The sequence below is a fragment of the Petaurus breviceps genome, unplaced genomic scaffold, assembly GCF_028583685.1.
Source record: "Petaurus breviceps papuanus isolate PSGF00001 unplaced genomic scaffold, PetGlider_PUasm1.0 90842, whole genome shotgun sequence".
NCBI classification, from domain to species: domain Eukaryota; kingdom Metazoa; phylum Chordata; class Mammalia; order Diprotodontia; family Petauridae; genus Petaurus; species Petaurus breviceps.
The window spans coordinates 19,317,457-19,333,268 of NW_027187358.1; the positions used below are offsets into that span (position 1 = coordinate 19,317,457).

Sequence of the window (15,812 nt, forward strand, 5' to 3'; positions counted from 1 at the left end):
GTAGAAATTGATTTTTAGTTACTTGTATGTATGTTAGAAAGTAAGAAAAATAGAAAGTAGAAAATTAGTAGAACTTTAAAAAAAATTAACTATTTCACTGCATAATCTTCACAGAGTTATGGCAATGTTTGACAAAAGTAGGGTGTGAAGCTTTTAAAAAATTATGCCGGTATTACTTAAAAATTGTTTGAGTACCAAACTATTTTTGGTGCAAGATTAGGATGCACAGGATATCGTGAATGTACATTAAAACTGAATAGTGACAATGTGTGTGAGCTGAGAACTTTAGGCTCGTGGCTCACAATGCATGAGAAATAAATAGGTATTCACATACCACTGGTGAATACATTACTGCTCTGTTTACCTTTTAAGCTGCATGATGAATAGAATTATACCATGCAATAATTACTCAATAAAATTTTACAAACCAAATTTGGACTGGAAAAAAAACAGGTACAATGATTATGCAGTGAAATACAGTAATTTCTAAAAGTAAAAACTGCTTTTCAGTTATTTACTTGAATATATATTAGAAAGTAAGAAAAAGAGAAAGCATCCTGAAGGCAGGAACTATCTCATGTTTGTCTTTATATTACCAGCATCTAGCACAATGCCTTACATACAGCAGCTACTCAATAAATGTTTAGTTGAACCAAAAACAAAAATGAAACATTAACTCGTCACATCTATCACACAAGACTATGGTAAAATAAAACTTATCTTTTCTAGGTTTGTTTGGTTTTGTTTTTTTGTCTTTTGGGGGTGGGGGTGAGGCACTGTGATCAGTTACTGGTTGAAATGAAAAATTAAATAATTTGACAAACTGTCAGAATTCATTTCTATGGTCACATTCAACTATGGTCTTTAGCAGAAGGTCAAACAACTCAAACAAAACAAAGTTTTAACTTCCTTCTTTACCAAATCCAGTTGTAAGGCTTATTTAAAAAAAAAAATTCCCCATTGAGTTTGCTCATCTGTTCATTTAAGAAATAGCCTTCATGTCATTGCACCTGTTAATGTTTGCAACTACATTAATCACTTTGGCTACAGATCTGTATGTTACTGGGGAAGACACTATTTCTCTTTATGTTTCAAAGTATTATAAAAAAAAAAGGTTAAAGCCATTGCTTCAGGTGCTTCTCATTTCACAGGAATACTCGGGAGAGATTTTTCAGAACATTAATCCTAGGCAAATTAAATTAATTAGATGGGTAAGTTTAATAAGGGTAGAAAACTAGAGAATCAAATAAGATATTGGCATAGTGTCTGGCACACAGAAGGCACTACAGAAATGCTAGCAATTATAATTATTATTAAAAATAGAGATTCTAACTCAAGGAGGAAAATCTTATCTCATACAAATCACTAAGATCCATGCCTGGAATATTCAACAATTTAATTCAACAGGTATAAAGCATTGTGCTTATTGGAGACAGAATAAGCACTCGGAATACAAAGACAAAAAAACAAAATAAACCCTGCCCTCAAGGAGCTTGTATTCTACTGGGTGGATACAACATATATAAACCTAAGTTGGGGAGGGAGGAACTAACAACTAAGGGAACCAGGAAAGGCCTTTCTGAGAACATAGCAATTGGGATAAGCCTTGCAGTGAGAGAGAAGTTGCAAAAAGCAAAAATAAGAAGGGATAGCATTACTGGAATGAAAACCTGTGGAATGCCATGCATGCAGGAGATAGAATGTCATGTCCAGAAAACATCACATAGTTCAATTTGGCTGGAACACAAGTTATTCAAAAGGAATAGGATAGCTAGAGTGAGGCAGAGAGGAAGAGGAGGGAAAGAAGTAATCACTATATATTAAGGAATCACTCTTGTGAGAAAATCCAGGAACTCTAGGGCATAAGTATAATAGAGTATGGATGAAGATCAGTGGAGGCAGAAATAAAGAGTTTTGGAAACAAATCACAAGGCTGGAAGAAACACATGGGATAGTACTAATAGGGGATTCCAAATCATCCAGACATATTCTGAAGCTCTCTCTGCCAAGAGCAGAGTGGTCAATAATTTAGTTGCCTTTAATGATAACTTCATCCTTCCAAAAGTGTCAGAACCAATAAAAGAAGAATACTTGGGAACTGTCACCAACAAAGAGACACCATGGTGGAAATTATGGGAACTCTGGAGGGACACTGACCACTGCATATTCAAGTCTGTGACAGAGAAAACACAAATCTGGGAATAGTCATATAACCTAGATTTGAGAGAATACATTTCAGAAAATTCAGAGGAATGATGGGTAGGATCACAGGGAATTTTATAGGAGAAAATGGCTCAGGAAGGATGAAAAGCTCTCAGAAAGGAATTCTGAAGACACAAAGAGAATCAGTTCCAGTGGGGGCATCAAAAAGGGAAACTGCCTAAAAACATGGTAGAGATGTTAAAAAAAACTCACAAAAATAACCTAGATTTTAAAACACACATACACATACACACACATACAGAGACACACATACACACAAAAGCTATGTTACCCTTAACATTCACAATTCATTAGTATTCTAGACCAACTCTCTTAAGATTACAAGTTGCAAGGAAGATGGCAAGGGAGATAGACAGAGGTTCCTCATTTGGGAATTTCTTACCAAGAGTCAACAAACTACATTTATTTGGCCCACCCCTGTTTTTGTATAGCCCACAAGCTAATCAAAGTTTTGCATTTTTAAAAGCATTAAAAACCTTATTTTAAAATGTAAAAACCATTTTTAGCTCAGGGGCCATAAGAAACACTGGGTCATGGTCTGCTGACCTCTCCCCTATACCATGAAATCACAAGTCCAAGCCCTATCACAAAATTTAGAAAATAGAAGCAAGGATAAAAGATGAATAGTAAAAGAATGGCACGATCTTGAACAAATAGTATTTTTTTAAAATCTTTGAACGAGTTTAGACTAACAAAGAAAACTAAAGACAACAAAAAGGGCTTTAAAACAATACTAAGAAAAGACAAAGTTATCAGAGAAGAGATAAGACTACTGCTTGGGATAATAAAAAACCATGAGTGAATAGAGGGCTAATTGATTCTTAATTCTGGAGAATTATTTTTGGACTGAAAAAGAAGGAACAAAAAAGGTTGATAAAAAGTTGATATCCACTATAAATAAAGTGATCATAAGAGAAGACCTTATTGCCTTTGATGAGTCAACATCACCTGGTCCAGAGAAATGACATCCTCAGGTAATGAAAGAATGGAGAGACAAGACTGCTGAGCCATGATTAGTAAACTTCTAAAGATCACAGAAAATGAAATGAGGTACCCTAGGACTGGAGAAGTACAAATGTCCTTTTCCCTCAAAATAGGGAAAATAAAGAGTGTGCAAACTATAGAGCTTCACTTCATTTCCTAAAAAAATTCTAGATCACTGTGTTAAAGTGATGGTGAGTGAATTTCTAGGAAAGGAGGTTGTAATAATAACAAAGCAGCATAGCTCCATCGAGAAAACATCATTTCAGATGAACTTGATGGTCCTTTTTTGATAGAATAATTAAACTGTAAGGTATGGGGGATTCTGTAGACATAGTTTACCCAGATTTTAGCAAATATTTGAGAAAAGCCTTTCATGCTATTCTTCTGGAAAAGACAGAGAAGTATGAGATAGAATTATGATTAGGTAAAGTCAAGACCTGGTTGCATAGTCAGACTCTATGAGCAGTCAATAATGGTTTAATATCAACTAAAAGAAAGAGGTCTCCAATAAGGTGTCCCAGGGAATTGTGCTTGAACCTGTGCTATATAACAGAAGATCAGAGATTCAGAAAGAAAAGAGGGACCTTAAGTCACCAAGGTCTAGCTCATCTTTTTACAAATATATAAAAAGGGGTTAAGTGATTTGTCCAAGGTAACAGAGCTAATAAATAGCAAAGTATGGGATCAAATCTTAGAAATTAAAATTCCCTTACTATACTTAAGTATATAGCAGTTTTCAAAAGTTTCTGCAGCTCCCTGGGGTTCCTGAGACCTTTCAGAAGCTCTGTGAAGTCAAAACTATTTTTATAATAATACTATGATGCCTTTTTTTACTCTCATTCTCTCACAAGTATACAGGGGAATTTTCCAGAGGCTACATCACCTGAGAATTAAAGATTTAGCTGCAAACATTAAGACTGAACTAATATCTTATCTATAGAACTGAATGTTTGCCTTACTGACAAAAGAATCTACAGACATAGCTGGTTATGCTGTTTTGCTCTTATGTATCAGGTATTAGAACTAAGTGATCATCAAAGATCTTCTTGTACATGAATGCTTGACAACAAACACAAATAGTGCTGAAGTATTCAAAGTGGTGTGTGTGTATGTATTTTTTAATCTCACAGTTAATTCTGGAATAACTGCGCTCACAATTGCACTTGATGATGCAAAAACAAAGCTGGGTAAAACTGCTGGTGCACAAACCACAAGGCAGTGGCACCCAACTATATAGGTGGTAAAGAGTAAAAAAGTAAAAGAAAAAAGTGCCAGTGTTTAAGTTAAACATTCTCAGGTGGAATGTCTTTGATGGAGTAACAAAGATTTTTTTTTTAAGCAATTGGGGTTAAGTAACTTGCCCAAGGTTACATGGCCAGTTTTTTTGTGTGGGTGTTAACTATCTGAGGCCGGAACCGATCCTGGGTCCTCCCGACTTCAGGGCCGGCGCTCTTACTCACTGTGCCACCTAGCTGCCCCATAATAAATATTATTAATTTAATCAAATCACAGCCTTGAATGAGCCTCTTTTTTTTTTAAATGACTCACAAACTATAATCATTCATTCTTGGAGATCTGGAAGGCATTTTCTTAAAAATGAACAAAGTGATTTGAAGAAAACAACTAACAGTATTTGTTACCCATGATAAAATTTGAGCTTTTGAGAGAAAATTAGAGTTTTGGAAAACTTGTATCTTCCACTGTGGGCTTGACAGTTTCCCAATGATTAAAGACTTTTCTGTTAATATTGGTGATGATATTAACGAATCTCATTTATTGATATTATAAAATGAAATATGTCAACATTTGGAAGATCCGAATAACTCAATCACCCACTATTTTCCAAATGACAATGCATGGTGCTGCAAAGTCATACGTGGTAAAAGATCCATTCAAAGGGCAAAATAGACCAATGGATTTTAATGACTGAGCACAAAAAGCTCAATGATATGGTTTCAGAGTCCACATTGCAACTAACCTTTAAGAAAATATCTGTCAACTGGGTGAGAGAAGAACACAGTGCGGCCCCTGTTCCCAGGATGGAGGAGGTGGCAGCAGCTGCAGCTATTGCTGCAGCGGCTACTCCCTGAGTTCTAGGACCACAGATAGTGGAAAGACCAATCTGACTGAACAGGGGGCAATTGCAGGAATTATTCTGTTGGCACTAAGGCAGGATTCTCTTCCTTTGCCCTGCTTGGACCTGGGTTGCAGTCTTGGGTGGCAGTCCTGGGGTGAAGAATGGTGGCATGGCAGAGCTTGTCAAGGCTGTGGAGAGGCAGTCCTCCTCACAGTTCTGTGTAGGTGCCTAAAAGAAGCTCTGACAACAGCTGCACAAAATCACAGAAATTTGGGACATGGGCACTCTCCACTCTGGAGGCAGAGTTCTACCATAGCAAAGAGTTCAAACATTAAGTATTTGGCTAGCAAGATAAGCAAACAGAGGAAGAGAAATCAGACCATAGAATCTTTTTCTTGGTGACAGAGGATAAAAACATAGAACCAGAAGAAACAGAAAAACCAAAACTCCTGCATCAAAACTCTCCAAGAAAAATATGAATTGGTCACAGGCCATGGAGTAGCTCAAGAAGGATTTTGAAAATCAAGTAAGAGAAGTAGGGGAAAAATTGGGAAGAGAAATCAGTGTTGCAAGAAAATCATGAAAAGCAAGTCAACAGTCTGCTAAAAGAGACCCCCAAAAATACTGAAGAAAATAACATATTAAAAAATAGACTAACTCACTGAAGAAAAGAATTCCTTCAAAATCAGATTAGAGCAAATAGAAGCTAATGGCTTTATGAGAAATCAAAAAGATCCAAAAAAATGAAAAAATAGAAGGTAATGTGAAATATCTCACCGGAAAAACCACTGACCTGGAAAATACATCCCGGAGAGATAATTTAAAAATTATTGGACTACCTGAAAGAGATGTTCAAAAAAAGAGCCCAGACATCACCTTTTGAGAAATTATCAAGGAAAACTGCCCTGATATTCTAGAACCAGACAGTAAAATAGAAATAGAAAAAATTCATTGATTGCCTCTTGAAAAAGATCCCAAAAAGAAAACTCCTAGGAATATTATATCCAAATTTCAGAGTTCTCAGGTCAAACAGAAAATATTACAAGCAGTCAGGAAGAAAAAATTTGAATATTATAGAAACACAATCAGGGTAACACAAGATCTAGCAGCTTCCACATTAAGGGATTGAAGGGCTTGGAATATGATATTCCAGAGGTCAAAGGAGCTAGGATTAAAACCAAGAATCCCCTACCCAGCCAAACTGAGTATAATACTTCAGGGGAAAATATGGACATTCAATGAAATACAGTACTTTTAAACATTCTTGATGAAAAGATAAACAAGAAAGAGAAATCATAAGGAACTTATTAAAGTTGTACCGTTTACATTCCTACATGGAAAGCCAATATTTGTAACTCATGAGACTTTTCTCAGTACAAGGATAGTTGAAGGGAATATATATGCATGTGTGTATACATATATATGTATGTATAGGTATGTGTATGTGTGTGTGTACATGTATACACAGAGGGCACAGGGTGAGTTGAATATGAAGGGATGATATCTAAAAAATAAAATTAAGAGGTGAGAGAGGAATATATTGGGAGGAGAAAGGGAGAAATAGAATAGGGTAAATTATCTCACATAAATGAGGCAAGAGAAAGCTATTACAATGGAGGGGAAGAGCAGGAAGGTGAAAGGGAATGAGTCAACCTTACTCTCACTGGATTTGGCTTAAGGAGGGAATAACATACACACTCAATTGGGTATCTTACCCCAAAGAAAAGTAGAGGGGAAGGGGATAAGGGTGGGGGGATGATGGAAGGGAGGGTAGATTGAGGGAGAGGGTAATCAAAAACAAACATTTTTGAAAAGGCACAGGGTCAAAGGAGAAAATAGAATAAATGAGGGGCAGGATAGGATGGAGGGAAATATAGTTAGTCTTTCACAGTATACCTACCGTGGAAATGTTTTGCATAACTATATATGTATAACCTATATTGAATTGCTTGTCTTTCCAGTGGGGGTAGGTGAGGAGAGAAGAAGGGAGAGAATCTGGAACTTCAAGTTTTAAAAACAAATGTTAAAAAATTGTTTTTACATGTAACTGGGAAATAAGATATACAGGCACTGGGATACAGAAATTCATCTTGCCCTACAAGAAAGTAAGGGGGAAGGGGGAAAGGTGAGAGATAAGGGGGATATGTGAGAGGGCAGACAAGGGTAATCAGTATACTTGCCATCTTGGGGTGGGGGTCGGGGAGAGATGGGGAAAAATGTAGAACATAAGATTTTAGTTGAGATTTGAAGGAAGCCAGGAGGTGCAGAGGAAGAAAATACCAGATATATAAACGACATACGAAGTGTAAACTGCCTTCAGTTGGGAGTCCTCCTTAAACTTAGTGCCCTCCTTCTGAGACTACTGTCCATTTACCCTGTATATAGTTTGTTTTTGCATAGCCGTTTGCATGCTGTTTCCCCCATTAGACTGTGAGTTCCTCAAGAGCAAAGACCGGTGTTTTTTTCATTTTCTTGTATTCCTGGTGCTTAGCACAGTGCCTGGCACATAGTAGGCACTTAATAAGTGCTAGTAAGGACTAACTGACATAATGGGTTTATTACTGCCATTTTTAAATGGATAAATAAAATATTTTTAATTTATCATTTTTAGTTTCTAATACATCAAATACTGATATATAGAACTACATAAACAGGAGTTATTTGGGATCATCAAAATATAAAGGGATCTTGCGACTAAAAAGTTTGGGAATTGCTGCCTTAGTAGTCTTCTTATGATGCTATTACTCCTTCTGCCACTCCATTCATCCAAAAAAAAAGTTATTTGGTAGCCAATATTTCAGTAATGAGTCATCCCTTGGTGCCACTTTGAAAGACCAGAGGAGATATCAGTGAGAACAAGAATAACATTCCTTACATTTTTCTAAGTCCTTGATTTCAATACTATCATTAAGTATTAGCCAGCTTCACCAATACTTGCCAAAGGACAATGAAAACTTTAGTTTAAATAATATTTAAATATTCAACAATATTTAATATATAGTCAACTATTTCATGTATATTTGTGCCTCCGGTAAAGGGAGGCTATCAAAAAAATTTTGTGAAAGAGAATTTTTAAAAAGATATTTAATAGCAATGGCTAACATAAGAGCATATACAGAAGTTTCAATAAAAATCCTTTTTATTGTTGAAAGAATTTCTTAACAATTATAAAGTTTTCTTCCAAATTTATTAAATCACACCATAAATAACCTTTTTTGAGAAAAGACCCCTAACACAGTCACTGCTTCTGATTACTTGGTAAAAATCCTATTTAAACTTCTGTAATGCCTTTTTTTTTTTTTAAAGTAATCGGGGTTAAGTAACTTGCTCAAGGTTACACGGCCAGTTATTATTTTTGTGTGGGTGCCGAGTATCAGAGGCCGGAACTGTAATGTCTTAAAGAACAAGGAAATGAGACAAAAAGCACCTAAAACTACCTTAATATAATAAAAGTTTTTTAAAGTTTAATAGTGAAGGTATATTAAAAATATAACCAAATCTAAAGTAGGAATTGAAAATATTACCCTACTGCTATCATTTTTATAGCCTTAAAGAGATAAATGCTTCGTGGAAAGATCACTTTACAATTTAGTTATTAACAACAAAATTAAACTTTGTCGTGAAAACAAGAAAATAACTTTGAAACACAACTCAGTATGGAAAAATAAGGAGAAAAAAGTATCAAATATACATACTCCCTTTGGAATACCATACACATGGGAGAACTGCATCCAAAGACTAGACCTGGTTGGGCATCTGGGCTGTATCCATTTTTAAGTAACATTTCTAGGCAATCTTCATGACCTTCAAACACTGCTGAGTATACAGGACTCACTTTGTCCAGACCGGTGTCACAAATTCTATCAGTAATTGGTATTAACAAGTCCAAGATTCTGCAAATATATGAATTTATGAACATTTTAAAACACAAGTGGGAAAATTGGTATTTTTTTACATATATTACCAGTAGCATCATCCATCATTCCTCATTGCACACAGTAACTCTGCTACTTTGTAGTTATTGTAATATTGGAAAAAAATCACTTAAAATGCTTTGGCTATCTCAATTTCCTTAATTGTAAAATTACCAAATAATCTCTTTGATTCCCTTCCTGCTTTAATGGTCTAAGGTTCTACTTTATGATGAAAGATATCCATTTACTCAAAAAAAATATACATTATTTTGCAAAAAGGTTTATATGTATATCTTAAGCCAAATGTAGTTAATTATAGTTTACTTTTAAGGGCAGCATTTTAAGTCTTTTTCACTAGCATCTCCTGCTCAAAAATAAAAAACACATTTTCAGTCAAATTTTTGATCTAAAGTTCTAGAAAATAACTTCAAATGTCACGATAGCTAAGTATTAACAAGTTATTAAGTTTAAAACTCCTTTTTACTCTTACAAGAACCAAATAAAGTTGTATTTTTGAATTAATAAATGTTTTAGATGAATGATAATTAGTAAGAGGCAATTTTTCTTTTCATCATTGGAAAATAATTATTGATGAAATGAAATCAATTTATTCTTAGTTCAAAACTTCTGCTCACTTTTATTATTCAAAATGTTCCATCCTGTGCAAGGAACATAGTCCCTTTAAGTTCTGAAGCAGTTTAGAAACAAGCCAATGCCTGAGACAATTATTAATGAAAAAACCTACAGTTTACAGAAATTTAAAAATTTCACTAAACAGTGGGAAGCAAAAAAAAAAATAGCTGAGATACAAAAAAAGATACTTCCTCTGAGAGGCAAAACACAAATATGGTTTTTCTTTGTTTCATTTAAAAAAAAAAAGGGTGGCAGGAAATACTCAGCAGAACCTGAAATTCAGTGGGAGAATTAACTCAGAAACAGAATGTGAAAGAAAATCTCCAAGAAAAATTATTTCTTAAACCCAGAATTCATCACTAGAGTGTAGAACAAAAGCCAGGAGAGCTCTGATGCCAGTCTAAGATTCAAACCGAGTTAGAAAAACAATTGTATATAAGACATGTTATAATAAACTAACAAGTAAAAATTAATAATGATGAAAAATATATACAAATAAGAGCCTTTCCCCACTGATAAATGATCAAAGGATATAAACAAGCAATTTTCAGAAAAAGAAATCAAAGGTATCAGTGGACATAAGAAAAACGGCTCTAAATCACTAATAATTAGAGAAACGCAAATTAAAGCAATTTTGACATACTACTTCTCATGTATGACATTGGCTAAATTGATAAAAAAAAGAAATGATAAAGGCTAGTGAGCTAGGAGAAAATAAGTTTTTTAATGTAAAGTTGGTAGAGCTATGAGTTGGGCCAGCCAAACTGGAAAGCAATTTGGAACTATATCTAAAGGGTTATTAAAATGGTTATTAAAAGCCTTTGACCCAGCAATACTGCTGGTAGGTTTATACCTTAAAGAGTGATCTATATTATATACTGCTAGATCAATATCCCAAAGAGGAAAAGGCCCTATTTGTACAAAAATAGTTACAGCAGCTCTTTTGTGGAGGCAAAGAATATGAAGCTGAGGAGATACCCATAAATTAGGGAATGGTTTAACATATGATTATGTTGGAATACTATTATGCTGAAAGAATTGATGAAGCAAATGGTTTCAGAAAAACCTAGGAAGACTTGTATAAACTATGTGCTGTGAAGTGAGCAGAACCTGCAGAACAATTTATACAACAATATTAAAAAGATAATCACTTTTTGAAAGACTAAGTAATTCTGATCAACACAATGACCAATCACAACTGCAAAGGACTCACGATGAAACATGCTATCCACCTCCAGACAGAAAGTTGATGGGTCTCAGAATGCAGAATGAAGTATATTTTCTTCTCTTTTTGGACATGGCTAATACAGAAATCTGTTTTGAATGACTATACATACTTGTAATGGATTTTGTTTTTCTTGCCTTCTCAAAAGGTAAGGAATAAAAGGAAAGAATTTGGAACTGAAAAATGAATTCAAATTTAGTGGGCTCTTGAGTCTTATATTTAAATGTAGCCTTGGTTTCATGTTATTTAACTTTTCTAATTTTTTTTTGTTTAAGCATATTAATCTCTTACTCAATCAAACATGCCTTCCTGCTTGCAATGGCTATTATACAATACTGCTCAGTGGTGCCAATAAAACCAAATTTTAAGCAGGGAGTAGGAGTATGTGGGAGTCCCCAAGAGATGAATCTGCAAAACTGACTATGAAGTGAAAGCTTTAGTATAACTGGATTTAAATTATTACCAACATTAATTATATAAGACTTTCAGTCTTGCAATGATAAATCAAAGGGTCTTTGAGATGTGTAATTCAAAATTATTCAGTGCTAGAAAATGTGATTTTATAGAAAACCAAAGTCTTTAATTTGTTCCAAGCTAACCACTACTCCCCCATGACTTCACAAACATTTACACATGCTAATACAGTCATACTCTTAGAAGGTTTCCTACTTTGACTATGATCAGAGGGTGCAACATCCTACCAAAATCTTTTCTAACTATAACATAAGGCTTGCTATTAAGCTGACCATCCAAGGTAAATTATAAAAGATAACAAATCATGACATCACAGTCAAACAATCTGTTTTTTGTCTCTCTTTTACTATTGGAAAAAATGTTTACTCTTTATTAATGTTTAATGATGAGACTTTCACTAGTCTTTGATCACCTACCTTATATGACCCATTTGTGCAGCTGCATGAATAGGTAATTGCCATTTGTCCTCATTACAATAAAGATTGGGATCTGCCCCTTTAGAAAGTAAAAGCTCCACACAGTTTGTATGGCCTTCTTGTGCAGCAATGAATAATGGAGTAGCTTTGTCCATAGCTTGACAATTGACATTAGCACCTGATATTAAAAAATACACTTAATAAGCAATCATTACACAAACAACAACAAAAAATTACAACCAACATAAATTAAATTAATACTTATGCAGTAGACACTAATAAGTTTCATCAAGTGGCACAGCTGTTTTTGCCCATGGGTATTATTGTACAATCATATTTCTTTTTCTAACTTGATGATAATCATTTAAATTGTTCATGCTTTTATGGTAGTTTAAAAATAAATTATTAAAACTTAAAATTTAATTTGCACACTAAAACAAAAATCTCATTCATTAAAGAATCCATGCTATTCTAATTATTTCACCAAAAAGTACCATTTTGGAGCAATGATTATCAATTTTGAGGGGAGGAGTATATCATCAAATACTAATAACAATGCTACTGACAGACTCAAATGGCTACAAGAATTCTGAGGCATGTCACTGAGGACCCAGTAAATGACTGTAGATAAAAATTATGAAAATAAAATTTGAAAACACATTGATTGGAATTAGTAACAATAAGCCACACCATAAGTGTATTATGTCTTAAAAATGGCTCAAAGTCAAATTTACCAAACTCTTAATCAATGATAAGAATCCTACACTTTAAAAGTGGCAAATGAAAGGTCAGGACACAGCAAAATTCTGTTATTACTATTGATGTTCCAGAACTGTGATTTCAATAGTATGGGCAACTCCTAGGATGGAAATTCCCTTCTCTAATGAAGACTGACAACTCATGTCTTAGAGAGCTACCTGGAGTGTGTATACACATATGTTTACATATACATACATATGTGTACATATGCACACATATGTGTACATATGCACACATACACATATACTCCGCTGGTATATGTGAAAGGCAGGACCTCAACCTAGATCTTCCTGTTTCTAAAACTAGCCTATCTATACACTATGCCGGGATACCCTACATATGATAAGAAGATAAATAAATATAATATATAATAAATATTATATAAAAAATAAATAAGTAGAAAAATATTTTTAAAGGCCACTATGAAGATCATTCACTGCAGCTTTAGCAACACTCACTACGGAAAATGAAGGGGTAAAAAAATTCTAAAAACAAGCTCCTTCAAAACAAGTCAACACATAATGAAGGTGAACAAAGGTGTAGATGACAAACTATATATTGGAAAACATAAACAGATTTGAGAAATGAAAAGATACAATGCAATACATTAAACATACTCCCCCATAACAAAGAGTCACAGGGATATTAGGACATAGCCATTGGATAGGATGTTTTTAGTTTAACTGTTTTTCTTTATCACATGAGGGGCAGGAACCAGGGACAGAAGAAGGTTAAAATAAGGTTCACCTTGGAATCATGACTCTGATTGGGGAATTTTCACTTTGTCTATTTGTACAGTGCTTAACATGGTGCCTGGTACATAATGAATCCTTAATAAATTTTTTTTGTTTTATTTCACAAAAGGTATTAATAATATATAATTTTAATTGTATAAAATATTTAAAGGCTGACAATGAGAAGTGAGACACTTTCAATCTGACCTATTCAAAGTGAATAGTCAATGTTAAAAGGTAGGAAGTGGAAAAAATCAAAGGAACTGACCATGATTAGTATCATTTCCTAGTGATATTAGATTTCCTAATCATAATATTATAAAATAATCACCACAAAGAGAACAAAAAATCTGGAGACTATCTTAGCTAGCAAACACTTGATTTCCTTGCCAAGAGGAAGAAGACTGAATGAAACCAAGGGCAACAATACTTTTGAATTTTTTTTTTAAAGCAAATGGGGTTAAGTAACTTGCTCAAGGTTACACGGCCAGTTATTTCTGGGTATGCTGGTAAGTATCTGAGCCCAGATTCTATCCCAGGTCATCCCAACTCTGGGGCCGGTGCTCTTACTGAGCCACCTGGCCATCCCTAAGCAATTGGGGTTAAGTAACTTGCTCAAGGTTTCACGGCCAGGTGTTTCTGGGTGGGTGCTAAGTGTCTGAGCCCGGATTCGATCCCAGGTCATCCCAACTCTGGGGCCGGTGCTCTTATTCACTGTGCTACCTGGACACCCCAATACTTTTGAATTTTAAAACTTTATAAAACTCCATGGAAAAGGAGGACAAAAGATTATGAGAAATAATCCAAAGTAAGCTTGGTAGGAATCCCAATTGTGTCACATAATTCCAATGTATTTATACATGATACTGCTAAGAGTACAACAAATAAACATAAAATGGCACAATCTATCAACATTTCTTCAACTATTTATTATTATTATCAATACCAGATCAATCAACAACTATTCATAAAGCACCTACTATGTGCAAGGCACTGTTCTTATCACTTAAACTATAAAGACAAAAATGAAATAATTACTGGCTTCAATAAGTTTCTATCCTATTAGGGGAAATAATATATACATGAATAAGTATATATATAGAATACATACAAAATAATCTTGGGAGAGAGGGCACTAAAAGCTGGGGCCATCAGGAAAAGTTTCATGTAGAAGCTGGTAAATACCAGCTGAATATTAAAAGGAACAGAGGAATAAAAGAAATACATTCCAGGAAAGAGAGATAACCAATGCAAAGGCACAGAGACAAAGATTTAGGATCATGGATAAGGAACAGCAGGAAGGCCATTGTGGCTGGACTGTTTGAATGAAAGGGAATGCTTCTGTCTGAATTATCTATTTGAAGGAAGGGGTAAAATTTTGTCTCTCTATACCCAGTATCTAGCACATAGTAGGTGCTAAATAAATATTTGCTGACTGATGAAATTTATAATTAGGCTGGAATTGAGGCCAGGTTGTGAAGGGCTTTAAATGCCAAATAAAGTTTCTATTTCATCCTAGTGGCAACAGGAAAACAGTGGAATTTTTGGCTCAGACTTGTGCTTTAGTAAAATCACTTAGTGAGATAAATGGAGGAGGGTTGGGATGGAGGATGGTAGGAAAAGATACCTGAGAAATTGAGACTAACAAATATATCTGAAGACCAACACTTCAGTCCCTAATAAGATATCTGAAGAAGTAGAAATGACACTTAAGAAGATGAAACTGGAAAGAACAGCTAGAGTAAGCCAATTAACAAGGAATTCTATGCTTCAGCCAAGAAAATCTTGAAAGCATTTAGGTATTACTATAAAAAATCACTCAGGGAAAAGAAGATACTAAAAGAACAAAAAAGTCACCAAAAAAAACCTGAGAGAATAACTTCCAAGAAGTATCACTTCTTGTGATTCAGTCATGTCCAACTCTTCATGACCCCATTTGGGGTTTTCTTGGCAAAGATAAGTAGTTTGGCTTTTCCTTCTCCAGTGGATTAAGGCAAACAGAAGGTAAGTGATTTGTCCACGGTCACAGGTGAGTGTCTGAGGCAGATCTTCCTGACTCCAGGCCCAGTATTCTACTCACTGTGCCACCTAGCTGTAATCTTTATTAAAATGATCTACATTTGCATTCAGAGTAAACTAAATAAAAACATGAAAAATGAACAAGAAGAGCTTCACAAATGATTCCCTACAAGGAGCTAAATTTTTGTTGTCATACTAAAAGATGCACAAAACAGAGAATGTTTATTTTGTGCTTATAGCAGTTAACTGCTGATTACCCAAGCAAACAAATAAAAAGATATTTGACTCAACAGAGCAACAGAAATCTCTCCTGCATATGACAAAAGCATGTGAGATTCTGTGATAAGTACAACA

At 34.6% G+C, this 15,812-nt stretch overlaps 1 protein-coding gene and 1 long non-coding RNA gene across 9 annotated transcripts in view; one reads left to right on the plus strand and one right to left on the minus strand.

The window, feature by feature from the left end:
* Window positions 1-15,812, plus strand: part of LOC138148832 (uncharacterized) — a 120,204-nt gene that overhangs the window by 62,483 nt on the left and 41,909 nt on the right. The gene's annotated exons all lie outside the window — the stretch shown is intronic.
* Window positions 1-15,812, minus strand: part of ASB3 (ankyrin repeat and SOCS box containing 3) — a 131,646-nt gene that overhangs the window by 17,415 nt on the left and 98,419 nt on the right. For all 8 annotated transcript variants that reach the window (XM_069071694.1, XM_069071697.1, XM_069071696.1 and 5 more), the window contains 2 exons: window positions 11,947-12,124; window positions 8,980-9,177 (listed from right to left, as the gene is read on the minus strand). In XM_069071694.1, coding sequence (XP_068927795.1) covers window positions 8,980-9,177; window positions 11,947-12,124 — 376 coding nt within the window. The remainder of the gene's footprint in view (window positions 1-8,979; window positions 9,178-11,946; window positions 12,125-15,812) is intronic.